We start from the raw sequence: 27,080 nt of genomic DNA, 5'->3' as shown, positions 1-27,080 counted from the left end.
TAGACCTGACGTCTCTGAAGACATTGCCAAATAGATGATGGGCAAAGACAATATATCAGTCTGTGTGAAGTCCACAAAAGAAGTTTATTTCTTGGTTCTCCTCTGCAAGCCTACTTTTTTGTTTGTTGCCCATTGCCCTTTATCGGAGTAGGATGGAGGATATTGCCAATAAATAGTCATCCGCTTTATTTCAGAAATATCCTGTTTTTTATGAAATCAGGACTTACGCCAAAATGCAGCCTATTAGACTGGAAAGGCATAGTGTCTTTATTAGGCATTGATGAGTTGGCATGCCGACGCAAGGTGCATTTGGACGTAGCAAATATTGCGATTTTTTCATTTTAATTTACCCCCACAAAAGGCCGATTATTCTCACAGGCGAGAGTGCATCTTAATCTAAATATAATTTCTATTATTTTGCTGGTATTCAACGAGAATGTAAACTATGAGAAAGAAAGAGTGCGATTGAGGCTTGTGAGGATCAGGGATCCACATGGTCAGATCAATATGACTATCCCTATACATATGATTCGGCACAGCATGCATAAGGTATTTGATAGGTCTTAGAGGCATGATTGCATGAAGAGTTTATGCGTAAACAGCAAAGCATTGTGTCACACCATATTCTAGTAAATACAACCCGCAACACTTATTAACATGCACATCTGCATTTGAGTTTTTCGTCTTATAAAGGACTCTAAGAAGACGGAGAACAAAATCAATAGACCATAATAGCTTCATGCACTCTACTATCAAGGCCGTTAGGAGTAAACTTATTATTGGCATATATTCAATCCCATCAGACACCATCACTTCTTCCCTATTTCGATATCAACAGACTCTTCTCAGCGACGATACTGTACTTCTGGCCCAGCCTTGCAGCTAATGGATCACCATCCTCATCCAACATCTTGGCACCCATCTCACAAATACAAAGCTTTTCAATATGGAAATTCCGCGCCCAGACGAAGGGGTACTTTGGACCAGACATGTCGTTATCGACTTGCAGAGAGTTTATCTCCTGGACCATTTTAGACGGATGAGCTCTTCCTTCTTCGGCGGACAGAGAGCCGGTCTCGTTGTTTTCACTGCTACTACTAGCTTCCTCAAGCATGTCGGGCGCGTCATCATCGTCGTCAAAATCGTGCTTCTTTTCTTCCGCACAGGTTTCATCGGTGTAATAATCGTTGTGGTGGGTAATAATTGCCCTGGCATCGAACGTTAAGGGGCCCGCTCTACGTCTATCTCGCCCTCCATTAGGATGGGAATCCCCGCCTCGAGCATATATCGTATTAACCACCGTGGCATGTAAAAGTAGTGGTCTCAGTTTAGGTGTTTCGTTCGGCGTATATTCATTTTCCACCCCTGGTTGTTGGATAGGTTGGTTAATCCCCGATTCTTTCTTGTTAGAGGACCTGGAGTTCTTCCTTCTCAGGTAATCAGGTTGAATGAAACCCGCATCAATAAACCGCTGACGTAGCTTAACTCCAAAGGGGTATAGACGAGATGTCGGGTCTACGGGTTTTGCGTAAAGCACGGTTGCTGCTTTTGCTCTTGGTAAAGCATGTAGAGATTCTAAAGAAACGGAAATCGGTGCCAGATCACCAGTACTCTGGATGACTTCGCCAGAGGACTTCTGTTGCTCCCCTCGAGCAGGAGAATTAATGATCTCCGATTCTGTCTCCCTAAGGACCTCCTCGAGGCTAATCGAATGCAAAAAGCTCACAGCCTCGTTCACACGTTCTGGCGTTGGAAGGCTCATCACGCCCAACGTCAAATGCAGGGTTCCCAGTGGTCTGATTGCAGAGTCCGGGAAGAGCGGTGGGCGTGGTTTCATGGAATGACTGGCCAAGGTCTTTCGTCTAAGTGGAATATTATTTTTGAAATCGGCGAATGATCTCTCCAATAGAGGCAAAGAATGCTCGGTGACGAGAGGGAAGCAGAGAAAGTGTGTCAAAGGAGGTCGTTTCTCCTTTGTCTGCAAACGCTTTCCGCCTCCTTGGGAATTGGAATTTCTAGACATAGTGGCGTATCTAGCTCGGGGTGATGATGTTATTGATATGAATGTAGGCCTGGTCGAGTATGCAATGATGGTTGTTGGCCCAAAAGACACGGTCACCTTCATTTGATGCTGGTGTCCTTCGCCATACAGCAAACCTTCTTTGCATATATCAGCCCGATAAAAACTCTACAAAGCATCAACAGACGCAACAGATCAGAAAACAAATATCATGCAATGCAAAACGACGTCGGACGATCACCATGCTAAGCCGAGGCTGTGATTGGGCGGGCTGTCTAACCTTACTTGGCTTGCGGGCGACTAATGGCATCATAGCTTGACCTCTCCGCACCTAGCTTGCTGCTCCCACCGTCCACTCTCAAACCACAAGCCCTCTAGAATTAAACATCTAAGAGCTCCATATTTTGATTCCTTCAATATCATTCATTTTTTTCCAGCAAGCGCCATCAATCCACAATGCTCGCCCGCACCTCACGAGCTTTACTTCCATCCATCCGTCGCAGCGTTGCTCCAGCCAGCATAATCCGGCCTGCTGCCACTCTCCAACAAGAACCCCAATGGGCTCAATCACAAAACATTCAGCAGCAGAGCGTGCGACGTAGCCTCCTCCACACAACGCCTACCCTACGCAAAGGACTGTTGCCGGAATCGTCAGACCCGAAAGCTCCAAACCCGGAATCGAGCAACGCTGCTGTTGCGGCCGGTGCTACCCATGTGGCTGAAGCAACGCCATTATCGGACAGGGATTATCATGAGGTCTCGGAGCATTATCTAAATGTGTTGCTGGCGGAAGTGGAGAGGGTTCAGGAGGAGGGTTCGGATATGGAAGCTGAGTATAGTGTATGTCACACCGGTGGCGGATATTATTATTTTTAATTGTTTTCCTCAACTTTGTGATATACTGATGTATTGATCTGGTATAGGCTGGTGTCCTCAACGTCATAGTACCTAGCGTCGGTACATACGTCCTTAACAAGCAGCCCCCCAACCATCAAATTTGGCTCAGTTCACCTATCTCCGGGCCCAAGCGCTATGACTGGGTTGTGCAGGGTGATCAGATGCACGAGAAGCAGGATACTCGGGATTTTATCAAAGGTCAATGGATCTATTTGCGGGATGGCTCTAATTTGACCAATCTTCTGAATGATGAATTGACTCTTGAGCTACCGGAGGATATCTACTCGGAGCAATAACTATGTACAACATCAACAAGGTCAACTAGTATGCAGAGAAAGTGAATATTTTGGTGATTCATTCTCGCAGTGAGAATCACAACGAAGCCTTCATGCAAAATATGTACAGAAGATAAAGTAATTCGTAAGTTCGTATACATTGGATGCAAGTCATTGATATCATCAATCGAGACTTAGAGTTGGCTATAGCCAACTCGTAACTTCGCCAATAGTAACAGCAGCATTAAAATACCGGGCCCCGAAATTCTCTTAAAGAACAATGCGACAGCCGTGGTAGGCCCGAAACCGACGGCCTGCCTATATATGGTGGCCCGGATAGCTGTTGTACATCAGTTGCCATGCGTGGCTTGTCCAACTGCACGTTGTTCCAAACTGCATGCACACACTGTGATTGCGAACGGCAGCTCGTAAACCAGTTTCCAGCTTCCAGGCTCAGTAGTCCCCATTGATCACAGCTCGTAGCTCCCAAAAGGGTTTCTAGGATGCACCATCACAGAGTCGTTCACGCTTTGACCTCAACCTGAGCAGAAACGTCCTCGTTCTTTTCTTCCTTAACCAAATCATTCTAAACACCAAGAACATTAGCACACCCACGCCATAACATGTTCATACAAGAAAAACTCACCAGATCGAATATGACCCGAATCATCAAACTGCAACTCGGACAAACAGCAATTTCCTCGCCATCTCGCAGCGAATCGATAGGAATCTCAAAGCGGTCGCCGCAGGGGCACGGGTAGTGGTAGATTTGAAGGTTGGGATCATAGGTCATATCTTCAATTTCAATTTCGTCGTAAATAGATAGTTGTTCGTCGTCGGCCATTGTTGCGACTGAAGGCGGGGTCGATAGAAACGTAAGAACGGCGGGAGTTTAACCGGCCGGAGTTGTGGAAATGATAAAAATGGGGATTTCTTTGATATATTGCAATTAAACAACACTGAATTTCTTGAAATTCTTCTTCTTGTCGGAATAAGGACTTGGGTCGAGTAGTGGAATTGTTGCCACTAGAAACAAATCTTCGGCCAAACTTTTTTACCGCCGCGGAGAGCATGTATATAGCACGTGACCGGCCGTGCATCCAATGACTTAACAGCGTGGTAAAGTAAAATCCGTGTGAAAATGCACCAAATGCTGGAGTGCTATATGAGTTAGGTTCTTGCACAAAAGTAGCGCTATATCTCTAATCGCTTCATTTCCGTCTTGACCGTCTCCACTTCCTTCACCAAAGCACCATATCGGCGGGCTATATCAGCCATAGGGCCTGGCATTGTTTTGTTATCCTTGCCAACGCGTTTGTTTAACACGTCGCTCTTGTTGTGATCAGTTCCAACCTCCCCATACTCCTCCAGTGTCTGAATAGCTATACTCTGTTTCTCCTCAAGTCGCAAGCGCGTTCTTCTCAAATGTTCGCGGTAATCCTCAAGAGCCGCTGTCGTTTTTGGCGTGTAGATGGTTGTGAGAGCCTCAAGCTTTATCACCCTTTTTTGATTGTAAGCAAAGAACATAATTAGACAATTGATACAGTGGATCGTATGTATGTAACGTACTCAGCTTTACCACTCATTCCCTCGGCAACAGTTGCCAAATGGTCTGCCTGCGCTTTCATCGCTCTACATAATACACCATGCTTTGTTTGTTCCAGGAGGACAATCATGCGCTCGATCACTGCTGCTCTAGCCGCTAGCACACTCGCAGCTGTCACAGCCATTTGTCTTCTCGAAGCTGGTAATTTTGATATTTGAAGCTCTCGCAGTCTGTGCATTCTTTCTGTAATCTGCAAGGAAAGTCGTGGCTGGATGCTCTCCCTAGCAGCGAATTTTCCTGTCCGAGTACTGCGAGGTTGAGACCGATTCGCCAACGGCCGTCCGGAGAGTGCGCTGGTTGTTGCGGTGGGCTTCAATAAGTTCGCGATGGAACGTAGATCGTCGATGTCTGACGTGATCGTTCGCGATATATACGGTGCATACATATGGATGTTGCTGTAGAAGCTCTCAACGTTGCGCTTAAGGAGGGCGGTTGCATCGTCTCCAAGTATATTATCTTTGTCGGCTTCAATGTTTGTCGTGGAGTCATCGAGAAACAACGATATTACCATGTGGTTTTCTTGTAGCTACATAATCAACTCGTCAGTTTCAGGTACAATATTGACCCTAAAGAAACAGCACATTGGCACGCACATCCTTTGGCAAAGCATTCCGAGAATCCAATATCGCCCGCTTCGTCGCGTTTCTGATTATTTCCTTCTTCGCGGCACTAACTTGCAGCCCTCTCAGCTCCTAAATAGACATCCATTGATCAACAATTCCAATGCACGACTCGCGGGGCACTTCGGGTTAGTCAAACCTCAGCAACTGCTTTGCGAGCAGGATCGATTTGGTCTGCACGGGTGGTGCCATTAGGATTGAGAATGTCCTTGGTCAAATGCTGATAAAGTCTTTTGAACTGTGGATTGTTATCCAGGACGGAGGGATCACATAGTGGGATCATACTGTGTCGACTCCAAGGTTGAAGAGGCATCGAAGGGGCAGTGAGTATAAACAACGGATAAAGCTAATTAAAGAACGGCACTAGTCAATCCCCACCATCTGAGGTCTATTCGCTTCTTCAAGCTTAAGTTATCCAGTGTACTGCTAGTTAATAATAATGATCATAATTACTAACAAATATGAAAACCGCGACTACAGCTTTTTGGTTTAAAGATGTTTTCTGATTTTTAGAATCGTATTCGTACAGATCGCAGTGCGGAGTAACATGTCCCCAGCACACACACCTTTGCTAGAGAGTCCAGCCAACAACCTGGCATCCTCTTAGAATGGTAGGGATGAAGCAATAGCCTGGCTATCCAGTAAAGAAGGGAGCAAAGCGCTTGCAAAGCAGAGAGATGAAAAATGTGGAGGCCCAGGCAAAGAAATCCAAGCTAGCAGTATTCTCATCAAGTCATGGCGTTAAGTAGCAGTTTTGAAAACGCCCAGGGGAAAAACAAGGGGAACAAGATGGAATACAATTATGTACAGGGTTAGATAATGCAGCCATAATAAAGGCACGAAAATCAGGGCATCCTCACACGACATGAGGAGCGCCAGAACATTAAAAGGTTGTATAAAAGGTTAAGAATAAGCGAAGCGGCATTTACTCCTCTTCACTTTCCTCCGAATCATCGTCGGATTCATCGGTGCTGTCGGGCTCAGCAGAATGCATTGGCTCTGCAAACTCAGTCGAAGCGCCTCCTTGGAACCGAGACAGGCTGCCCTCCAGCATATTGATCTGAGCCTCTTGTTCGAATTTGCTCATAGGCTTGTTCTTCTTGGGCTTTGATTGAACACTCGCCGAAACCGGTGCAGAAACGTCTTCGTAGTCATCAACAACCGCCTGTGGTGCATTTTTCTTCACAAATTTCAACAGCATCACAAGAACCTCATTGGGCAGTTCGTCGATATCAAGCTCAATTTCAGTTTCCTGCGTTCCTTTCAAAGATGGAACATTATTCTGGATGATCCGCAGAGCCTCTTGCATTTTTTTATCCGGTAATAAGCTTATTCCATTGGAGATGACTTGCTTCTCATGGTATGTCACGTTCCGTTTATCCGACTTGCTGCCCTTGGCTTTCTTGTCGCTCTTAGAACCCTTCTTAGATTCCTTCTTACCCGACTTGGGCTTCCCGGCCTTTTTTGATGCTGGGGGTGTCTTCTTTTTCCTGGTTATTGCCTCAACTTGCTTAGACATTTCGGCAATCTGTCTTTGCAAAGCTTGAAGCTTCTCTTGGTCGGCGTCCTCTTCACTCTCTTCCTCCTCGCTATCTTCATCAGACGAGGCGCTCTGGGTGTGGTTGTCTGGATCGTGTTCTTCAAGCCAATGACTTTTATTGGCCCATTTAGCATTGAATATTTCTTCAAGATTCTGTCCGGCTACGTAGATCGGATCGCCGGGAATATTGAACTTGAAGCAGTTCTTCAACATCAGCCGCACGTCGGCTTCCATTTCTTTGGCGTTTTCATACTGGCCAGCCTTCAACTTAGTTTGTACAGTCGAGAGGTCCATTGGCTTCTTGATCACGCTGTGATAAGTCGGAATATTCAATGCAACAGGGTCCACTGGATAGTAGAATGGGTTTGCGATAGTCCAGTATTTGGGCTTGTGCAACTCATCTAACAGCTCTTGACAGAATTTTAGTTCCCATTGAAATTTCTTTTTCTTGGGCTTAGTAGAGTAGGGTAAATCGCGTTTAGGCGGTTGGATAGCACGTTTTGGACGCCCGTCCGCGTTCGTAGAGTCGCGACGGATGATCGGCAATCCCTCCGGGTTCAATGCAAATGTTGGAGAAGCGGCGTTGTTCTGCTTCGGGGCAGCTTGAGTACTGAGGCGAGGTTCACGACGCGGGTGTTCTTTGGGGGGAGGCAGCTTCTTTGGTTTTTTCTCTTCGACCTCATCAGGTTTGGGAAGCTTTTCAAGCTGCTTCTGAAACGTATGCTTCAACTTTACGCCTTCAAGGGACACCACATGATCTGGACCATTGAATTTTACCGCATTGTGGGTCATCAATTCCACATCCGAGACGATTTCTGAAACGGAGGTGTATTCATTCTTCTTTAGCTTCTCGTCGATTTTTGATAGATCCATTGGCTCAGTGACGACTGTGAAGTAGTTTGGTATGTTCAACTTGATAGGGTCAACGGGCTCTCGATAAAAGCGCGAGTCATTCGATCTCTTAAGGTTAGTGAGAGCCTTTATCAGGAATTTGTGTTGAAGAGGTGTTATTCCCACAGCATCTGATGGCGTCGGTTGGACTGCCTCTGGCGGAGCAGACGCATCTGTCGCTTTGGTATCGAGCTCGGCCGGGGCACCTCCATTCACTTTCGCGCGCTTCGCGGCAGGCTCTTCTTCAGGGTCTACCTCGCGTTCGCGCGATACTTTTGCTGGTGACAGGGGAGCGTCGGTCATGGGTTGGTCGACAAAATCCACTTGTGGTGGTGTTGACTCGTTAGCAGAAGCGGCATGGTGGGGAAGAGTAGTTTCAGCATCGGACTGGCTTTGTTGCGCAATTTCCTTGGGAGAATTTGAGATATTGGCGGCAGGTTCAGATACTGTGTTCTCAACATTTCCTCCAAGATCTTTTGGAGGCGATAGCGCTATTTCTTGAGGCTTGATTTCAAGCTTTGCTTCTATGGAGCTCGCAGTGTTCGAATCAGGCGCGGGAATTCCTTCTGTTCCATTGGCGATAGGTGGTGTTTCTCCATTCGTAGACGGGACGACATCGTTGTTTGTACTGAATGCAGCTTTGTTTAGCGCAGCTGATACACTCTTTTCTTCAGAACGGGTATCGCCGTTTAGCAGAGAATCAGGAGACCTTGGCAATGGTCAGCACAGTTTAATTGAACCGTGACTCCCTAACAAGCGCGCAAGACAACGTCCGAGCAGGGAAAGAATGAGAGATAAATGACATACCTGTTGAGCGATGAAGCAGGTGTAACGTCGTTGAGTTGCGGAGGCGCTTGAGGCTTCTCTTCTTTGAGAGCAGTGGCCCCTTCAGGCGGAGGAGTTGCCATGTTGGAACTCAGGCTGGGCCCGCCGCGGACCACGATGCAAGAGTGTGCAAATCAGTGAGTGACAAATAGCGCAGGACGATGCGATGACAGCGAGGTAGACAGCGCAGCGCAACGTTGGGCGCGTAGTCAGAGGTCGGCGAACGGTTGGCACAAGAGGATCGATTCCTCAATGACTACGCGACAAGAGTGAAGTAAGGCGCAAGCACAGAAGAGTCAATTGGTATGCGATTGCGACAGGCAGGAGGCGGGTCACTTTTATATTGCCAAGAGCGAACAAGTCACGTGGGAGGCAAGGGCGGAGGCAAACGGGAGCGGAAAGAGTGGCGGGCCTCGGGGCGGGGAGAGCGAGAAATGGATGGATGGATGGTCAGGTGACCCTGGGCGTTCAGCTCTTGGGGGGAGGTCAGGTGACGTGGCGACAGAGGTGAGCAGAAGAGCGAGAGAGAGGGAGAGGGGAGGAGTGAAGGACGGCGACGAGCTGGGCGGAAGAACAGCGGCTAATAAGGCACCGCGGCAGGAGCGTGTCGCGCCGGGACGCGTTTCGAAATAACTTTCGCAGAAGGAGCCTAGGGCCTGGGAGCGCAGGAAGGCAGGCAGAGGCAGGAGGAAGGACCTGGTGGGGAAAGGGGCAGGCAACACAAGGGCGCAGGCAGGTGACCTGTGACAGGCTGACAGGCTGACTCCGAGGACGAAGAGAACAACTGGGAGAATCGGAGGGGTGGCAGAATGCTTAAGTACGAACCCGTATCAGGCTCGCCCGCCGGCTGCCACTAGCCCCGTTGCGTCCACTAGCCCCGATTAACCCGGCCCAGCCCCGCCACCGCCGGCTGATTGGCTGTCGCCCGCTGCAGTGCTTTGCGCGCGCAGCCTGATTGGCTTCTCCCTGCCGAAAGCGGATACCGAGCGCCGGAAGCCAACCAACCTTGGGCTTCTCAGAATTGCAGCATTTCAGCGCCGCACACAATAATCCGCCAGCTCCGGGACACAAAACCACTTTTTTTCGCTGGTCGTGTGCGCCATGAATGGTCGGCTCAGCCACCATCTGCGTTTTCGTGTCTTGTTTGCTTGCTGCAAATTTTTTAATTTTGGAGAATTTGAAGACTTTTCATCTTCATTTTGCCTCCTTTCTCCTCTCTACCTGCCTGTGCCGGTGGAGCCCATCTCTCTACAAGACATATCATGTAATTATTCATAATTCGTTGATATGTTTCTTTTTTTGCAATCAATCAGGGTAAAGCCCTGGGCCCTCTCTCCTTGCAGCTTCTAGTCTAGGCTGTAATGAGTGTGTGTGACTTAGTGCTGATACAGCCTGTGTCGCCATCTCACCGGCCAGCCAGTGGGTCGGGTCTGGCGTGAGCTCTCTGCCAATCACGTGTGTCAGACCATACGTCCACCAAACGACCAGGTTGCTGGTAACGAATCGTTACGCGTAGACTGCGAGCATAGGCAACTACATTGTATTTATTCATGAATAGTGATAACTTGGTGTTTGAGGAATGACATAAGAGGTGGCTCGGTTGGATGACCTATTATCAAGAGAACACGGTGCCTGCTGTCATGTTGAGATTCTACATCACTCCATCCACTTACAGCCGTTGGGACCAGATCGTCATAATATTCTTTTGGCTAGTTAAATATGCACGTTGCTATTGTGAAACTAACCTACATAGTACAGGCAGACGGAATCCGATTTACGATTATGATGATGGAGATGTCACGTGAGTACATTCTCAGGCAACGCTTGTTGAATATCGACGAGCTACTTGATACCTGATAGGTCAATTGGTGTTGTCAATTGGATCGCGTGTGTCTAGGCTGATTATTTAATGTATTTGATTCAATGTTGAGTCGACTAAGTCGAAGTTTGTGATTCGAAGCACTGCATGAAGAGATATATATTTTAACAGCATTGAATACTAACAACCCGATATCAGACAAAGAGTTAAAAATAGCCATGACTATCCAAACCACCCATTACCGTCAAAAAAACATATCCGTGTGACAAGTCCTTCCTCCCATTCATCCAAGGCTGCCGCTTTGTGTCATGAAAACGTGCAAATTGTCTGATCATGCTCGTTGCCAGCGATTTGATTAAAAGGAGCCCTTCCCGGAACAGGACTAGCGTAACTCGATTGCTTCAGATGCCGAGTACTCCAGACTAGGCCAAAACGGGATAAGCGGCTATACACATCTAAGAACTTTTTTTCCTCACGTTATCGCCGAACAACTCTCAGACAGTGAATCCCATTCCAAGCTCTTGCTCGCTGCTCGAATCATTGTACTTTCCCAGACTCTTCACTTTCCTTCGGTCAAGGAGAGCTTTGTTGGCACGGGAATTCGAGTAGCAATAATGGGCAAGAAATCTTCTCGCCCACCGGCGTCAAAAACTTCCTCCGCAGCCGCGCCTGCTGCGGACGCTGCCACCATGACTGCCAGCAAATCGTCTATTCTCCGGTCTGCTTTTTCGCCATCCGAATACCAATTAGCCCTTTTCGCCTCGGTCATCCATGGACTCGACTCGCAACATCTTCGTGTTCATGACATCCACACTGGCACCCTGCAGTGCGAACATGCAGTAGCTCCTCGGGAATCTATTACATCTTTGGATTGGGGTTACTTCAATGGCCAGCGGGAACAGAATGGCCCGAAGAAAAAACGAAAGAGAAACTCAAATGTCCACGGTGCTGTTGGTGATGCTGTGATTGCATTTGGCACAAGTTCGTCCGACATTCGCATTTTTTCTCCAGAGGAGGGCAAAGTGCTTGGTTCCTTGAGCGGCGTGCATAGTGGAGGAATTCGAGACTTCAAGTTTACGGCTGGAAATTCGACGGGAGAGGGGTGGAGTATTGGGGAGGATAATAGACTTGTTCAGTGGGATCTTCGTACCTGCCAAAGCATTAGGTACGTTAACAATTCGCTCCTTGGAACGATACATTTCTGACTTGTCATCCAGAACGATCAATATACCGACGTCGTCTACCATTTCAGCACTTGCGAGACCAACCCTCTCCGACACATCGATCATTTGCGCAACTCAGACCCCCACTATCCTGGATGTCGAAAAGTTAGACACACAACCAATGACGTTCCCTGCAATGGCCAACCCAATCCACACACTCCTTTCATCGACTAAAAACTCCAAGGATGGTAATTTCCTCGCCGCCGATAGTGCGCGCTACATCACTGTTTTTGATCCAAAGACGAAGGGAATAGCTCACAGTCTAGTCGCGGAGAAGGAGGTGTCGTCTTTATCTCTATACTCTGCTGCCTCCTCATTAAAGGAAGATGGTGATGTACTATCTAAACAGGTTCTCGCTGTGTTGATAAATGATGGAACTATCGAATTTTTCAACAGACCCTTTCTACAGTCTGGTAGCCAGGGTGGTACGAAACCTGCAAGCCTGAAGGCGAGGGCGAAACAAATGACCCGCAAAGCCGACGCGGTGGTGAAAATTGTTCATCCCGAATCCAGAAAAGGGTTGTCTGTTGTGCAGGCTGATTTCCAAGGGTCAGAGCTGTTCATCGCGTGGGCTGAGGGGGGGGTTAACGTTGTGTTTGAGCGTGTGAAATGGAAAGCCCAAGATACAGAGGAGCTTGCCTTTTCGGGGGTTAACGAAATAGCGGCCCGTAAATCTCCTTCGGTCCTCCGCTCTGCCGCTGTGCAGGAAACACGAAATGCAAGTAAATCGCACGTTAACGAGAACGGTGCTGCTATCGAATCCGGCGCATTCACAGATGAAGTCGAAATGAATGGCACATATGAGAGTGATGCTGAATCGATATTAGAAGAGGATATCTCGGAGGACGATGAGATAGAAAACCGGCCGACAAGGAAAAGCGACGCATTGGCTAATGGTTTTAAGGATAACGAGGATGTCGAAATGCAAGAGGCTGCCGACTCTGGGGTTGAAGAAAACGACGAAGCTGGCGGAGAACCCACCTTTGGAGAATTAGTGCAACGGAGCTCCGCTATTGATGTCGAGGCTGAGTTACATGATAATTCTGGTGGCAGGGCTTTGATCCCTGGAGCGTCAGACAAGACAGTCTATCAAATACCGTCGGGTGTATCTCTATCAACCGTTCTTTCGCAGGCGCTCAAAACAAACGACATTGATATGTTAGAGTCTTGTTTCCATGCTAGAGATTTGAACATCGTTCGCGCGACCATCCAGCGACTGGACTCGACCCTCGCGGGCATTTTACTCCAGAAGGTCGCCGAACGCATGGCAGCCCGGCCCGGTCGATATGGACATCTTCTTGTCTGGGTACAATTCACGTGCATCACTCACGGAGGAGCCATCGCCGGAAACACCGACATCCTACGAAGGATGACATCTTTATACAAGGTTATGGACCAACGCTCTCGTACCCTCCCTTCGTTACTTCTCCTCAAAGGTAAATTGGACATGTTGGACGCTCAGGTCAAGTTGAGACAATCCATGAGTGAAGACCGAACACACAGGGAGGGTGACGATGAGGAAATACTGGAAAGAGTCACTCACTACGCCGGCACTGCTACTGATACCAGCGAAGCTGAGCGACGCCGCAAACGCAAGGCCGCATCCAACACGCCACGCCTCAAAGCGACCGACACGGAAGAAGCTGATGACCTCGATGACATTCCTAACGGATTTGGACTCGGCGTCGAATCCGACGAGGAAGAAGAAGGCAGCGACGAAGATGCGGACGAAGACGGAGATTTAATCGACATTGAAGCCGAAGAGTCAGACGCCGAGGAGTCTCTTGAAGAAAATGAAGATGAGGATGACGACGACGACGAGGATGATGATGATGATGACTCTGACGCAGGTAGCGATATGGGTGACTTCATCGCTGATTCTGAAGAGGATGTATCCGACGTCGAAGCTGTTCCTGCACCGCCTCCGAAAAAGGCCAAATTGAGCGGCAAGGGTAAGAAGGGTGGTCGCTCATAAGCATGTGTCATCTTCTCTTCGTTGTTTTATTTCATAAACTTTCCTTCCATGTCATCGGCCAAAAATGATTAAAAGAGATATCATTGTGTATGTATGCACATAGTCTTGTTTTTCTCGTTTCATAACCCTACCCTCCCAAGATGAGCTCAGCTACACGGTGAACCTTTAACACAGATGCCAAACAAGCACAATTGCCTGTCTTCCCTTCCCGGATTCCATTCCCTCTTACTTTAAAAAGCTTCTTTATTTACTGCTCCGAATTTCTAAAATTGTCTTCGCTGGTTTTGTACTCTTTGGTTTGTTTTGGGAATTCCAGAGGCGTCGGGCCATTCATTGCATATGTATATATGATGCGAGCATATTATCAACATTTGAAAAGATTAGAGATTAGCTGCACCGCACTATCATTCTGGTCAACTTCATTTAAGGTAATTAGGGGTTATAGACTGGAATCATGGCTAGAAGATATTATTTGTAGGTAAGTTAGTAGTCCGGTACTGGGGCTTTCGATATTTGATTGCTTTGAATATGTAATCTTATCATAGATCTAGTGATTTCTTCGGTGACTTCGATAAAGCTTGGACAAGCCATAAAAATAATGTGCATTTTAAGACCCTTTGACATTGGTCACGCCTAATATACTAATAGCGCTGTAGACTTGTGATAGTACCAACCCATAAGAATAGAAGCGAAACCTTTTGGCTACACACCCAACAAATCGAGACAAGGCTATCGGATAACTTCATTCCCTGGATTCTCAATGCCATCAAGTGACTCTAGAATTGTACTGTGCAATACACCGGTAGACCCAGTAAAATGCTTGTGCGGCTTTCTCCAGATTCGATAGAACCTGATGTTGTCACTTGAAGCTACGGCAATACACTCATCTTCGGGGTGAGTTGGGGCATTATACCTATCGAAGGGTGGATTCTTGAAGTTTGGAATGCTTATTGCGGATAGTGCCCTCTCCGATACAGAATTCTCAGGGTAGACCTGACCTTCAGCATCTATATTCCAGGGTATGGCCGCAATTTGCTCACAACTGGGCCATGCAAATACAGCGACACGGAATGGATGCTCGGGCTCAGGGAATCCGAGGATTACTGCGATTTCCCGTCGAGTGGTGCTCCACACAAGCCCTGTCACTTGCGCCCACATATAGATTTTGGCTAAGCAGCTGCCGGATGGTGTATGGTAGAAATGGACAGTGCGGTCACTCATGCCACCTCCAGTAGCTAGAAGAGTTGGCTGCCACGGCGCAAAGGCGATGGCTTTGACGGCAGAGTAATGAACGAATTGATGCACCTGGCTGTCATAAGGTATGAAAGCCGTAGTTGGAATCTGTGAGTCTGAGTGCCCGTCTGACGATATAGAAGAGGGTTCTCGAGACTCTGAAGCTCTCACGGTTCTTTGAAGGCTGCCTGATAATGTAACTGAACGGCGCCGAGCCCCATCGGTTTCTGGATTACTCACGCGCTGATCTTGGCCGATGCTAAGCAAAGCTCTCAGTGGTTCCAAGACTTCAGAAAAAGATGATAAATCAGATAAGAGGCTGGATGACGCTGAGGAACCAGAAATCGAAGACCCAGTTTCCAGTTGGGATAGTCTTCTAAGAATACGAAGAAATCGAGCATGGATCGACGAATGTAAGCCAGTTTGGGAGTCTTGGCTAGGAAGGAGTTGGCTCGCGATCAAAGGTGGTCGCGGTAAGCTTAAGGAGTGTTTTTCGCCAAGGATACGTTTCAGATCGAAGAGTAGACATACATCGTCATCACCACTTGTAGCGAGATATTTTCCATCTGGGGACCAAGATATGCCACAGATACACCCATGATGCGCCTCAATCCTGGCCAGAAGCGTAACCTTCGAAAGGGAGCTAGAATCGGAGGATTCGACACAGTAATACCAAACAGTACCAATCTGGTCACCAACAGCCAAGTCTTCAACAAAAGCTTCAACCCCCGAGAAGATTGTAGAAAGACGTCGAGTTGTTGTTTGTTTGAACGCCACGCAACTTATTGGGACGGGATACTGCCATATACGCCGTGGTTGGGGCCTGTGGGTACTCCACAGGTATAGATAGCCACATCGTGTTGCAACTGCTAAAATACTTCGTTGACCCGCTGATGATGAGAATGCCAAACCTGTGACGTAGTCTTCATTAGGATGCCCTACGGCATACGCTGCCATCCTTCCGCAAGTTGATGTTGACCATAAATAGACAACATCCATCATAGCATATGCTAATAGTCCAGAAGTGCGACAGTAGGCTAGCACCGAGCAGTAAAAGTCGTCTTTTATATAGGGTGTGGGCAGAAAACAAAAGGGCACAGCACGATATGGTTTTTTTGGTTGACATCGATGGGCATTATAACCTACTTTTTATTAGCAGCGTCGCTTTGTTATATGGCATGAAATGAATTACACGGTAGAAGCTCGCCTCGTTTCCACATGCAGTCTTTCCATGCTAGAGGGCAGAACCTTTCATATTGCGGAGAAGAAGGACATATGCTAATGTTCGTTGGCGTGATGGGCTTGCAAATGATAAGTTGTCGATGTGTCAGGTCAACGTCAAAGGCTTTAGCGAGTCTTGATTGATTCATTTCCATTTCTTCTTCTGAAGAAAGGTAATTTTCGTATGAATATCGGGCAATATGAATTGGAGTAGTTGACTTTTGTCCAGGGAAGCCTTTTTGACAATCAGTCGATCCCAGCCATGGACCTCCTATTGCAATCGAAGGCCCACCGACATTCCAAATGCCCCCTATGCTCACTTGACGAGGCGTGACTTGTCGTCTTTGAAGAGGATATAAACTCGGTACTGCCTGATCATCTACAAGGTGTGGAGACATGTGCGGAGCCTGCGAGAAGTTTGGCTGATAAGGTGGTAGTATCCCCCAGGATCCACGGCGACCAAAAGGATCATCGCTATACTCTTGGTGACGGACGAGCTTTTCATTGGCCTTTAAATCTTTCGGAAGTTTTCGTATATGATGCTGAGTAATAGAGGCGTTGGGGTCTGATCGCCATGGTATGAATCGGTCTCTATTTCGAGACTTAGAGTGAGAGCGGCGTGCTGGGAGGTATGCTGCGGCTGATCGACGTTTCACCCCCTGTATCCTTTCACGCGCGGGAGTCAGAAGTAATTGGACATTGACACCAATAGGTGTTTGCTTGGATGCAGATGTTGACTTTGTAGCTGCCTGGTTCTGTAGGGTAACGAAGGACTGGAGGTTTTCACCCAAGGGAAAAGTCGAGGAACGATGCTTACTATCTCGCTTTATGTGCGATGAACAAGGAGCGGTTGTTATGGTGTTATCAAGCAGTAATGTTGTAGCTTGTGAGTATTTAGAGAAATGAAAGACTCTGCTTGTCGAAGGACAAGACTTCTTCGAAGGGGAATAAGGAGCGATTTCCATTGCTGCTTTTGCAGCCACAAGTCGAATTGACCATGAGTAGGAGAAGGACCCCGTCAAGAAAAAATGGAGGGGAGTTTGAGAATATCTGGAGAGTTGCTCGGCAAAGCTCCTGGTGCGTCAGTTCACCATGAGGGCAGGTGAGAGCGACATGCCGAATTGGGAAGGAGCGCAGCCCGCACGTGATTGCCTGGTGCGCTCTTTCCCCGTTGCAGTGTGGGGCGCAGACGATTCTATCAACACTGGACACTCCCAGTAAACCAGATGATATTAATGTTCTTCTTTTCTTTCCTCCTTCAAGGCGTAGGGTATTAGTGAGAGCTATTTACAAGCTCCGCAATGGCTAGTGTATGTCCCTCGCAGATTCACACCTCTTCGAAGACTGCACTAATCCGCGTTGGACTGCCAGCATGGTGTTCCGCGCCAGAGCTCAAGGCCGGTTGAGAACATAGAACAGAAACGCCAGCAGATCCAAGAGTACCGTGACCTAGACCATTCAGTTCGCAAAAAGGTGAGAGCTCTGCTTCGAGGCCTGTGACCCGAATGAAACGCTCACGCTCACGCTCAAATGAAGATTGTAGAACGCTGTTACACACCGGAAACATTACAAGAGATATCCGAACTTTTGAAGAGGAATCCCGAGTATTATTCTGTATGGAATTATCGGCGAGTCATCCGCCAAGCAGAGTTCTCCCAGGATACAGCCTCGGACCAGTCGGTTGCGGCTATCATCAAGTCTGACCTCGAGTTTCTCTTTCCACTTTTACGATCCTTTCCAAAGTGCTATTGGATTTGGAACTATCGACTATGGATATTGGATGAAGCCAAGCGCCTTCTACCCAAATCTGTCGCGTATGAGTTCTGGCAGAAAGAGCTCGCGCTCGTTGGTAAAATGCTTAGTATGGATAGTCGAAACTTTCACGGTTGGGGCTATAGGCGCTTTGTGGTTGCAGCACTGGAAGATTTCACTGCCCATGACAGTAATGCGGAAACTATGACACAGAGTGAAGTCGACTATACGAAAAAGATGATTGGGGCCAATCTTTCGAATTTTTCGGCATGGCACAATCGAACGAAGGTAATATACAAGCTCCTTGACGAGCAGAAGGCTTCGGATCAGGAGCGGAAGAAAGTTTTAGACGAAGGTAACTTTCTCACTCTCCGTTTCGAAGAGTCTTGGCGATCAATATTAATTGTCATGCGTAGAATTAAACTTTGCACACAAAGCTCTTATCGATCCCTATGATCAATCATTATGGTTCTATCATCAGAGCTTGATGTGCGTGTTTGACCCCTCACTGGCCGCGCGTACCATGGCACCGAACCTGACGAGCGCCGAGCGTCTGGAATACGTTCAGGCGGAGAAAGAGGAGATAAAGGACATGCTTGAGGAGTGCACGGACTGTAAATGGATCTACCAAGCTTTGATCCAATGCAATTTGATTGCAGCCAAGATTGAAGGCGCCTTTTCTGAGGTGGATCGGGCTGAGGTCATAGGATGGCTTGGAGTTTTGGTGCAGCTCGATCCACTGAGAAAAGGACATTGGGCGGACATTGAAAAGACGCTCAGGGAATAATATTAAAATATGATTAAACAGGAGAAGTCTATTAATACCCATGGTATTGGCCTCCAGATACATGGTCAACAATCTATCTATGGTCAACACCGTCGAATATTAACTGCTCACACGACAGCGCAATGCCAAGCAGCTCCAAATAGGGGTGCATAGTGCATACTTTGAACAAGCCCCTGGATCTCAACGGCGTCAGCAGCCAGCTCCACCGCGGCGCAATGCACACAAACATTATTGACGCCAGCCATGCGGCTGCATGCAGTGTGTTAGCTATTCCTAGCATATAAACGATAATAAGGATGGCATATATTATTTTGTATTTACCGGCATTTGATAAATATTAATAGACGTAGAGTAAGGCTGGAGCTGAAACTGGAGCTGGAGCTGGAACGCGGTCTTCGGGGCTGCTCAACCAGGAACGAACGGGGCCCGTGACCGAGCCCGCCGCCTCCACAATCTTCATTCACAACACCTCTGCTCTGATTCATCGCCCATCGCGAGTCATCTAGAAACGAAACGAAACGCATCCTCAACCCTGTCGCCACCTGTGCAACGTTGAGTCATCGTCCTTGACTCGCCCCTTTTCCTCCCACCGCTGTGTGCCTACCCCGTTCGACTTCGGTTAACCCCCTACCTGCCTGCCTGCCTACAGCACTATTTGGATTGAATGGCCTTTTGAACGCTCAACCCGCCTTGGATACGGCCGCTGTGTAACTCACCTGCTTACCTGCCAAGCAAGGAGAGCGATCGTCAACATCTCAGCTTGAATCAGCATGGCTTCAAGCCCCGAGCCCAAGGATTTCGGCGAGGTACGTTGGCCACCATGGCTTCTTCCCGCTCCTCTGCTGACCGTGTGATTGTGATGCAGGACTCCTTTGAAGATGCCAGCGAGGACAATACTACTCACGTCTCCCCTTCACTCCCTCAAAGCTCCTCGACGCGGTCCTTGACTGATCGCCGGCTATCAAATGGATCTGTCACCACCCCCCGCGCCGAGCACGCGCCGCCTCTTCCATCTGCACAGCCAGATGTCACCTCCAGCGACGACTCCGACGATAGCAGCTCTGCGCCACATTCGGAGACGGAGGACACCCCGAAGAGAAAGAAATACCAGAAATCACCGCTGCTGACTGCTCATCGCCTGTCAACGACTTCGCTGGACGACGTCAACTTGATGGGTAACAAGGATGATGAGCAGCCAGCGGAGGCCAGTCCAGAGCCGGAGCCACCTGCAGGCTCTCCAAAATCGGTCTCGCCCGATTCTGCAACAACAAAGCAAAGCGTCTCATCTGCAATCATGTCCAATCTACCTTCTGTATCATGGCCTACCGCCGCAAAGCCCTCAGTACCCCCGCAGCCCGCTCCCCCTGCTCCGCCTGCCCTACCCGGCCGCAAGCTCACAAGTCCCTTCTCGTGGCTGTCTAGAGCAAGTACCGGGAAGGACATCAAGTCTCCTCCCGCTAGCTCGATAGATAGCCGACGAAACACCGCCGCATCAGTCTCAACGCTCAACACCGTCGACGATGGAGATAGTCTGAGCTCGAAGAAGCCGCGCAACAGCCTCAAAGATCAATTCAAGTTGCTACGCTTGCGAGAAGAAGGCACAGACACAGACCAGGTCAGTGTTACTTCCGGTCAGGCTTCGGTCAGCCAGGTGGTGGGCAGTCCCATTCAAGAGGAAAATGATACATTGTCCGCTCCTTCACCCGCTGTCACTTCAGCTGGCCCATTTCCATCAGTCAACCCCAATCTGGCTCCTGGAACAGTTTCGGGGATATCGGCGTCTGCAACAGATGCTGCGGCTCCTGTGGATTGGGAACTATGGGAGAAGATTGTGAATCTTGGATCTGATGCGTTGACTGGTGCTAACTCCGATGAACTCAATGCGGCTATCAAGCGAGGCATTCCCCAGACTATTAGAGGCGTGATCTGGCAAGTTTTAGCTGATAGTCATAATCCCGGACTCGAGGAGGTGTATAGAGACCTTGTCGTGCGAGGCACTGACAAGGAAAGGCATACTAGTGTGAATGGCAACCAACCCGGCATTAACTCAGAGAAGGAGTCGCTGGCTTCATCACGCTCCTCCATTCGTTCAGATAATTCTGGTTCCGCATCTCACTCCAGTCACGTAACACCTTCGCCTAGTCCATCTCAAGAGAAGGATGCTGAGAAGGTTGTGAAAGAACAACTAGCAGCAGAAGCCGCCCGCAAGAAAAAGGCAAAAGAAGATGCAGATGCGATACGGAAGCTGGAAAAGACGATACGACGAGACCTTGGCTCTCGAACAAGCTACTCTAAATATTTCGTCTCGCAGGGAAACCAAGAAGCCCTTTTCGGCCTATGCAAGGCTTATGCCCTCTATGATGAGGCCGTTGGTTATGCACAAGGCATTAATTTCATTGCCATGCCTTTGCTTTTTAATGTAAGCGCTGCCGATTACCATGTTTGAAAACACTTGCTGATGAAGTTGTTTAGATGGAGGAAGTCGATGCGTTCGGCCTGCTCGTCAAACTTATGAATAAATATGGCTTACGAGAAATGTTTATTCAAGATATGCCTGGTTTGCATCTTCACTTGTTCCAGTTTGAGCGACTCTTGGAGGACCTCGAGCCAGCTTTGTATTGTCATCTCCGTCGCCGAGGGTTGAGCCCTCAATTATATGCCACCCAATGGTTTTTAACACTGTTTGCATACCGATTTCCCCTGCAACTTGTCCTTCGTATCTACGATCTCATCCTCGAAGAGGGACTCGAAAGTACCATTCTCCGTTTTGGCGTTGCTATCATGCGCCGCAATGCCGAAACACTCCTTAGCATGAAGGACATGTCTACCCTGTCCCAATTTGTCAAGGAAAAGCTTTTCGATGTGTACATTGATCAGCAACCATCAGCTAGTTCGATACTAGAATCCGGGTTCTTTGGAAGCTCCGGTGGCAGCGAAAAGGAGGTCTACCGGGCGGATCTGATGGTACAGGATGCCTTTGAGATTCCACTCACTCCCGAAACAATCCGTGCATATACCACAGAGTGGGAAGAGAAAAATAGAGCGGAAAAAGAGAGAGAACAAGAGCTCGAAGGATTGAGGCATACTGTTGCAACACAAGCTACACGAATACGGTCACTAGAAGAACATGCTGAAAAGTCAGACCAAGAACACGTTCAGCTGGCGTCGGAACTGGTACGAGTGAAAGTCGAGAACGAGGAACTTTCAGATGCCAATGAGAGTCTGCAAGTCCAGGTTCAAGAGTTGAAGATCGTCGTTGACAAGCAACCGGCTGAGGTTGAAGAAAAGCTGAGGACTGAGATGGAACGAATTATGAAACGGAACATGGAGGTTCAAAACGAGAACCGGAACATTGAGGAACAAATGGTAGAAATGGAGAAAGATCTTGTTGACACCAAGATGAAATGGGCAGAGGTGAGTTACACTTCCAAATTAGACAATGGCTTGGTCTAACGAATATTATTACAGCTATCGGAGAATCATGAAGGTCTCAAACAAAAGTGGGCGGACCTGCGCAAAGCACTGGATGGCTAGATGCGTTTGTCTCGATCCTCTCTCACCCCCATTTACTCTACCAAATTTTCTTTATTAAGAAAGCTGGTTTCTCTTCTCCTGTACATCTTATTCTTGTGTGTGTGGTTTACCTAGTCGTCAGGAAACTCGATCGGGGATAACTGCACTTATACCTTATACCCACGGTTTCTAAAAGGAACTACCCATGATTCGCGGCCTACTGTCCTACTTAGTTCAGTCTCATACTATATTAAACTCAAGCTGTATCTTTACGCTGAATGGTGATGTATGTGTCTTTGTGTGTGCCTGTGTTTTCCCCCCAAGATTGAGGATATGCTATACCATTGACCTCAACCCTACCATGTATACTGTGGAATAGAATTAGCGAAGCATTAGTCAAGGTGCTATAACGTTGAAATGAAAATAGAAGTGCTTACGTTGGAAGGAGTCCTTAATATTGGGAATAGTCTAATTTTGTCTCTAACACAACTATCAATGATCCCTGCCTATCGACTACCTTCCAGTCAATGGCATGTCTAGACCTTTAGTCACTTCAACGTTCAAGTATGATGGTATCTAACTGAGTCATACCACGCGTGAATGCGATACTCCTGTTAGTAATAGGAATAGCGATTTTCATTGAGCATGTCTGACCATACAGGTGACTAGTTCAACTAGCACCTTAGGTTGCGTTGGCCCAAATAGAAGCACGCGCCGGCGCCTGGCCTTCATGGTACGCGGAAATGATGGCGGCATCAGTATCGCTACACACAATTCATCCTCTTGGAATAGATATAACTATCGCCATTCTTTCTGATGGGAAGCGCCAGGTCGAGGCACCCCGATGAGTCCCCGCCTATTGGGAAAGTTGTCTGTCGACTGCCCTGGAATGAACAAGCACAAGCTCTTACTTCGTGCCAAAAACCCTTGTTATATACCCACAGGCTCCGGTCTTGAAGCAAAAATGATCTTGTACTTGATAATCTCCACAATCTCAAGCTCATCCCCACCTTCCCTTTCGCCAACTTGAGCTTCATCTACCATGGAGCCTGTCTTTGATTGTTGTTGTTGTTGTTGCTGTCGGCGTCGTATGATGGCGAGCGGTTTCGCTAATTTCTTCACTTCGCCCGTCATACGCTGGTATTTGCCGACAAATAGGTATGCACGCTTCATCCACTTGGTATTGTCAGTGTCCCCTTCGACGTAGTCTGGGAACATGAGTCTGCCGAGTTCAGTTTCGACGATTTTCCCAGTAGGAGTAAGAGCATCCACGGTGTCGGTATGTTGAGGCCCCGAAGAATTGCCCTGTTCTGTGACATCGGATGGAGGCACATTGATGGTTCCCTGCAGTTCGAGAATGGCGAGGCCGGAGGGGGTGTGTAGGATGGTCGGGAGGGGATTCGAGGCATCGTGCGACAGCTCCGTGGACGAGCGCGTCTGGGATGGTGGAAATAGGGGTACGGAAGGCATGACAGCGAAAGAAAAATCCTCGAGTCAGGAGGAAAGCGTGTGAGTGTCGACGCGTTCTTGAGGCTCGGAAATTGGAAGAGTGGGACGCTGCCAAGACAATCTTAATCTTATCTTATCAGAGATGAAGACGCCAATTTTCCAGGCTCGCCAGACATTCAATGACCATTGAAAATTGTGATAGGCTAACAATACCGTCAATTGAGCATTTAGCCCTCTAGGCACCTGTCATTAAAAACAAATATAACAATAAAATAAGGTACCGAGGTACAACCCCGCATATTTACAGGTACCGCATTAGGAATGGCGCAAGGCATATATTGACTCAGGGAACCTGTAATAATATTATTACTTGTGGACCATGGATCGAGTCCCACAAAGAAAAAAGTTGGACTCAACGTTGTATTTTAAACTGTTCCAGGGGTATTCCTCTCGGTGTCTATTCTGGGTAGGAAGATGGTTCGGAGTGAGGTGCCGCTTCATCTTGTAGTAGCCAGGGGGGTGGAATAAAAGCGGAAAAGGGGAAGAAAATTCAAAGGAAGACAATGGAACCCTTGAGACAATGACAGGGACTATGCTGTCATTTGAAAGCCTCCTGGATCTGCTATTAACGCTCTAGCACGTATTGAGGAGACTACTGAGTGGCCATTTGAATCAATTTTTGAGGGATGTGACTATGATAGATGAACAAATCAGGATCGGAAACAACCGCCATGACCGACAAGAGCATGTCTCTTTCTGATATTCTTGATTGTCTATTCGCTAACTCATTTGGATAAGGCAAGAATATGGACATTAGATCATGCAGTAGGATTGCCCTACGTTAATGACGTGTTCCCAAGCAGGACTAAAATCAGTCATTCATTAATCAATAAAAAGGCGTCACGAACACTGTTCATTCCTTATTGGCTTCATGATCAAGCACTGTTAACGTATATTCTGTTCACAATCGGCCTTCTCATAGCAAACCCCCTATCTTATTATTTCATTGTCTGCATCAAAAGATAAAGCTTCTGCATTAGACATCTGCTAAGCTCTATCTCAGAGAAGTTTGTATGGATATACCTGGAGAAAATATACAAGTCCAACCCCTGAAGGATGCGGAATACGTTGATTCCCACGACTTAAATGAAGAATTTGGCGACGAGACAAATGATTACCGCACGGTAAGTACGGGTGGATACAGATCAAGGGGTCGATAACTAATTGACAATTTGAGTAAAGGCTGTTGAACCCTCCAAGGGTGGCGGAAATAAATGTTCCCCAAGTGCTCGCATGTGTTCTTTAACCTGGGTCTCAGACGAGGTAAAAGAGAGAGATGCTTTTCGACGATTGCGACTGTATTACTTGCCTCCCTCTAGAGGTCATCCAGCGAAGATGTATCCGCCATATCTTCCCACAAATATGGGTGAATGGGTCGTACATCGCGTGACTATACTTGAAGCCAAAGCCGTCCGCATGAAAAAGCAAATAGCAGCGAGGCTGTCTCAGAGAGAATCTCTTTGCAAGGAAAAGGTTCAGCCCGTTCTTCAAGGAAAGAAGCTGGGCGATTTTCGATCAACTGTTCTAGCACAATTCACAATCTGGCGGCCCGACGAAATAGAAAACCCGTCCAGAGCCCAGGCACCATGGCCAGATTCAACTGAATGTAGCCATGAGGGTGGTGAGCGGGCGAAATCTGGTTTCGGTGCATTTCCTCCACTTCCTAGAGTACCAGGAAACCCGACTGTGAATTGGAAGCAGAGAAATACAATAACCCCATATGACTTTGACAAAGTTGGTCAGCCTATGTTTGTAAATGATACGCCATTGGACGTGGACGAGCATATGGAAAAATTGATCGGCAATTCTCTTTGTGCTGAGCTGAATGCATACGGAGCCTTCTAACTAAGCATTCTCCGCTTTTTAGGCGGTCGAATCTGAGACTACAGATAGTGATTGGATTTTGTGGTGAAAGTGAACATTATAATTTTTCTCCATTAGGGATGTCGGATAGGGTTTGAGTTGGTTGGAACCAGATGGAGAGCAAGAGAGATGCTGTAATTTCTCTTTTTGGACCCATTAATAGTGTGAGGGCATTAGTCTTCTGCCTCGAGGTGACGGAATTGTTGAAGTAATATATAATTCAGAAGTCGAGAATCAAGATAATCGATCGTCGGATTGACGATCGCAAACGTTTTGAAGGCTCTTCAGTCCTCGGACAGTTTCTCCCACAAAATCATCAACGGTCATGCCAGGCTTGGAAAACTTTCCATAGCGAAGATCGCTCAATTCACCCACCGTTCTTTTCATATCAGCGAGAGTAGAAGCTGCATTTTGCCCCGTGGCTGCAATCTCCTGCTCTAAAGTAGAACACGCATTTTCCATCTCCGAGATAAGACTCGAGAAGGAGTGAAACCCAACGGGTTCAGTGCTGGAGGTCGGACCGAACAGCTGCAGATCTAGGCTCATCTCGCGGCGGTCGTCTTCACTAAAGCCATTTACGCCCGATGCCTTGGCGGCTCGCAGTAAATCGGCTCTTTGCTTCCCGCCTTCTTCGACTTGCTCGAGGATGTGCTCGGTGACGCCATCCATATCCTGCGAGCGCAATTCCTGCAGTTCTCGATACAGCACTTTGATCTGCGGATGAGATCGGAGGCGCTTTGGAAACAGCTCTGTAAACTTTTGCAGAGAAATGATGGTTGGGAGGGACGCGGGGGAGAGCAGAAAGTTATTGAGAATAGAATCCTCTGACGGAGCCATGGTGACGAGCCTCTTGTGAGACACAACCAATATTCTTGCACGAAACTTAAGAATAGGCTCCAGTCTTTAGAAGCGAGTAGCGATTGAATAATCACCACCCAGGAGAACGACCGGTGAGTCCGGCACTAGAAAGCCCCGGTAGAAATTGCCTTTACGATTAGATGGGATGAATCGGCTCGGACACGCGCTTGGTCTTGCGCGTCACACATAAGCCGATCCAGCGACGAGCTGGCAACACTGATCGGATTCAGGTTGTAAATATGATGGCACACGTGGCACCGTGGAATAGCAAGCAGGCGTGCTACCGTCAACCAGAGGGGAAGTCTAGAGGAGAGAGTACTGACTGGACTGAGCGCTGATAGCTGATAGGAGCGCCGTAACGCGTTTTTGCCCTCCCTCTCCGCTGCCCGTTTTGTCACTCTCAATCCCCTTCCTCCTCCAACCCCAAGCCCCTACACACGCATAATTTCTCTCCTACAAGCCAATCTGCCCAGACCTTGCGTTCCTCTTCTTCTATCGCTGTATTCTAGCTCTACCAGATTAGTGCCGCCCATACCGCAGGTTTTTCACGGGCACACAATAATTGCCTCAGCTGTGCTGCTCAGACCGTGGGCCAGGCTGGGAATTTTATGCATGAAAAGTTCGGTTTTTGCGTTAAAAAGCATCGCGTCACT

The 27,080-nt window shown here is 47.9% G+C and overlaps 13 protein-coding genes across 13 annotated transcripts; 6 read left to right on the top strand and 7 right to left on the bottom strand.

Moving 5' to 3' along the window:
• Positions 1-459: 459 nt before the first annotated feature.
• BGW36DRAFT_379260 (AKAP7 2'5' RNA ligase-like domain-containing protein) lies at positions 460-2,255 on the bottom strand. Its single transcript, XM_046216187.1, has one exon. The coding sequence runs from the start codon at positions 2,123-2,125 to the stop codon at positions 821-823; it is 1,305 nt and encodes a 434-aa protein (XP_046072399.1). The 5' UTR covers positions 2,126-2,255; the 3' UTR covers positions 460-820.
• A 221-nt stretch (positions 2,256-2,476) lies between these two features.
• BGW36DRAFT_359478 (uncharacterized protein) lies at positions 2,477-3,213 on the top strand (the record flags this gene model as incomplete). Its single annotated transcript, XM_046214076.1, has 2 exons — positions 2,477-2,860; positions 2,944-3,213. 2 exons carry the CDS (start codon positions 2,477-2,479, stop codon positions 3,211-3,213), a joined length of 654 nt encoding a protein of 217 aa, XP_046072398.1.
• Positions 3,214-3,715: 502 nt separating this feature from the next.
• BGW36DRAFT_427650 (diphthamide biosynthesis protein 3) lies at positions 3,716-4,036 on the bottom strand (the record flags this gene model as incomplete). The annotated part of the gene is made up of 2 exons (XM_046220442.1): positions 3,716-3,778; positions 3,839-4,036. The coding sequence occupies 2 exons, from the start codon at positions 4,034-4,036 to the stop codon at positions 3,716-3,718; spliced, it is 261 nt and encodes an 86-aa protein (XP_046072397.1).
• Positions 4,037-4,386: 350 nt separating this feature from the next.
• Positions 4,387-5,701, bottom strand: BGW36DRAFT_295436 (uncharacterized protein; the record flags this gene model as incomplete). Its single annotated transcript, XM_046211185.1, has 4 exons — positions 4,387-4,693; positions 4,762-5,324; positions 5,392-5,490; positions 5,558-5,701. 4 exons carry the CDS (start codon positions 5,699-5,701, stop codon positions 4,387-4,389), a joined length of 1,113 nt encoding a protein of 370 aa, XP_046072396.1.
• A 642-nt stretch (positions 5,702-6,343) lies between these two features.
• On the bottom strand, positions 6,344-8,757 carry BGW36DRAFT_427648 (Bromodomain-containing protein; the record flags this gene model as incomplete). Its single annotated transcript, XM_046220441.1, has 2 exons — positions 6,344-8,558; positions 8,657-8,757. The coding sequence occupies 2 exons, from the start codon at positions 8,755-8,757 to the stop codon at positions 6,344-6,346; spliced, it is 2,316 nt and encodes a 771-aa protein (XP_046072395.1).
• A 985-nt stretch (positions 8,758-9,742) lies between these two features.
• On the top strand, positions 9,743-10,135 carry BGW36DRAFT_172693 (uncharacterized protein). Its single transcript, XM_046209663.1, has one exon. The coding sequence runs from the start codon at positions 9,780-9,782 to the stop codon at positions 9,990-9,992; it is 213 nt and encodes a 70-aa protein (XP_046072394.1). The 5' UTR covers positions 9,743-9,779; the 3' UTR covers positions 9,993-10,135.
• A 972-nt stretch (positions 10,136-11,107) lies between these two features.
• On the top strand, positions 11,108-13,691 carry BGW36DRAFT_295945 (putative small nucleolar ribonucleoprotein complex component; the record flags this gene model as incomplete). Its single annotated transcript, XM_046211222.1, has 2 exons — positions 11,108-11,658; positions 11,711-13,691. The coding sequence occupies 2 exons, from the start codon at positions 11,108-11,110 to the stop codon at positions 13,689-13,691; spliced, it is 2,532 nt and encodes an 843-aa protein (XP_046072393.1).
• A 250-nt stretch (positions 13,692-13,941) lies between these two features.
• Positions 13,942-17,341, bottom strand: BGW36DRAFT_450346 (WD40-repeat-containing domain protein). The gene is made up of 2 exons (XM_046221800.1): positions 16,117-17,341; positions 13,942-16,066 (listed from the first exon to the last, which is right to left on the bottom strand). The coding sequence occupies exons 1-2, from the start codon at positions 17,108-17,110 to the stop codon at positions 14,421-14,423; spliced, it is 2,640 nt and encodes an 879-aa protein (XP_046072392.1). The 5' UTR covers positions 17,111-17,341; the 3' UTR covers positions 13,942-14,420.
• A 13-nt stretch (positions 17,342-17,354) lies between these two features.
• On the top strand, positions 17,355-19,000 carry BGW36DRAFT_379252 (uncharacterized protein). Its single transcript, XM_046216186.1, has 4 exons — positions 17,355-17,455; positions 17,517-17,618; positions 17,682-18,252; positions 18,314-19,000. The coding sequence occupies exons 1-4, from the start codon at positions 17,447-17,449 to the stop codon at positions 18,682-18,684; spliced, it is 1,053 nt and encodes a 350-aa protein (XP_046072391.1). The 5' UTR covers positions 17,355-17,446; the 3' UTR covers positions 18,685-19,000.
• A 454-nt stretch (positions 19,001-19,454) lies between these two features.
• Positions 19,455-22,218, top strand: BGW36DRAFT_427644 (putative GTPase activating protein; the record flags this gene model as incomplete). Its single annotated transcript, XM_046220440.1, has 4 exons — positions 19,455-19,490; positions 19,550-21,103; positions 21,157-22,098; positions 22,153-22,218. 4 exons carry the CDS (start codon positions 19,455-19,457, stop codon positions 22,216-22,218), a joined length of 2,598 nt encoding a protein of 865 aa, XP_046072390.1.
• Positions 22,219-22,645: 427 nt separating this feature from the next.
• On the bottom strand, positions 22,646-23,954 carry BGW36DRAFT_379246 (sister chromatid cohesion protein Ctf8). The gene has a single exon (XM_046216185.1). It carries the CDS (start codon positions 23,665-23,667, stop codon positions 23,128-23,130), a length of 540 nt encoding a protein of 179 aa, XP_046072389.1. The 5' UTR covers positions 23,668-23,954; the 3' UTR covers positions 22,646-23,127.
• A 746-nt stretch (positions 23,955-24,700) lies between these two features.
• Positions 24,701-25,677, top strand: BGW36DRAFT_172549 (uncharacterized protein). Its single transcript, XM_046209661.1, has one exon. It carries the CDS (start codon positions 24,940-24,942, stop codon positions 25,549-25,551), a length of 612 nt encoding a protein of 203 aa, XP_046072388.1. The 5' UTR covers positions 24,701-24,939; the 3' UTR covers positions 25,552-25,677.
• Positions 25,678-25,803: 126 nt separating this feature from the next.
• BGW36DRAFT_359468 (Cnl2/NKP2 family protein-domain-containing protein) lies at positions 25,804-26,406 on the bottom strand (the record flags this gene model as incomplete). The annotated part of the gene is made up of 1 exon (XM_046214075.1): positions 25,804-26,406. The coding sequence occupies one exon, from the start codon at positions 26,404-26,406 to the stop codon at positions 25,804-25,806; it is 603 nt and encodes a 200-aa protein (XP_046072387.1).
• Between the last annotated feature and the right edge of the window lie 674 nt (positions 26,407-27,080).

The sequence above is a fragment of the Talaromyces proteolyticus genome (genome assembly GCF_021365285.1).
Source record: "Talaromyces proteolyticus strain PMI_201 chromosome Unknown BGW36scaffold_6, whole genome shotgun sequence".
Lineage (NCBI taxonomy): Eukaryota > Fungi > Ascomycota > Eurotiomycetes > Eurotiales > Trichocomaceae > Talaromyces > Talaromyces proteolyticus.
This window is presented reverse-complemented; position numbering and strand designations above follow the sequence as displayed.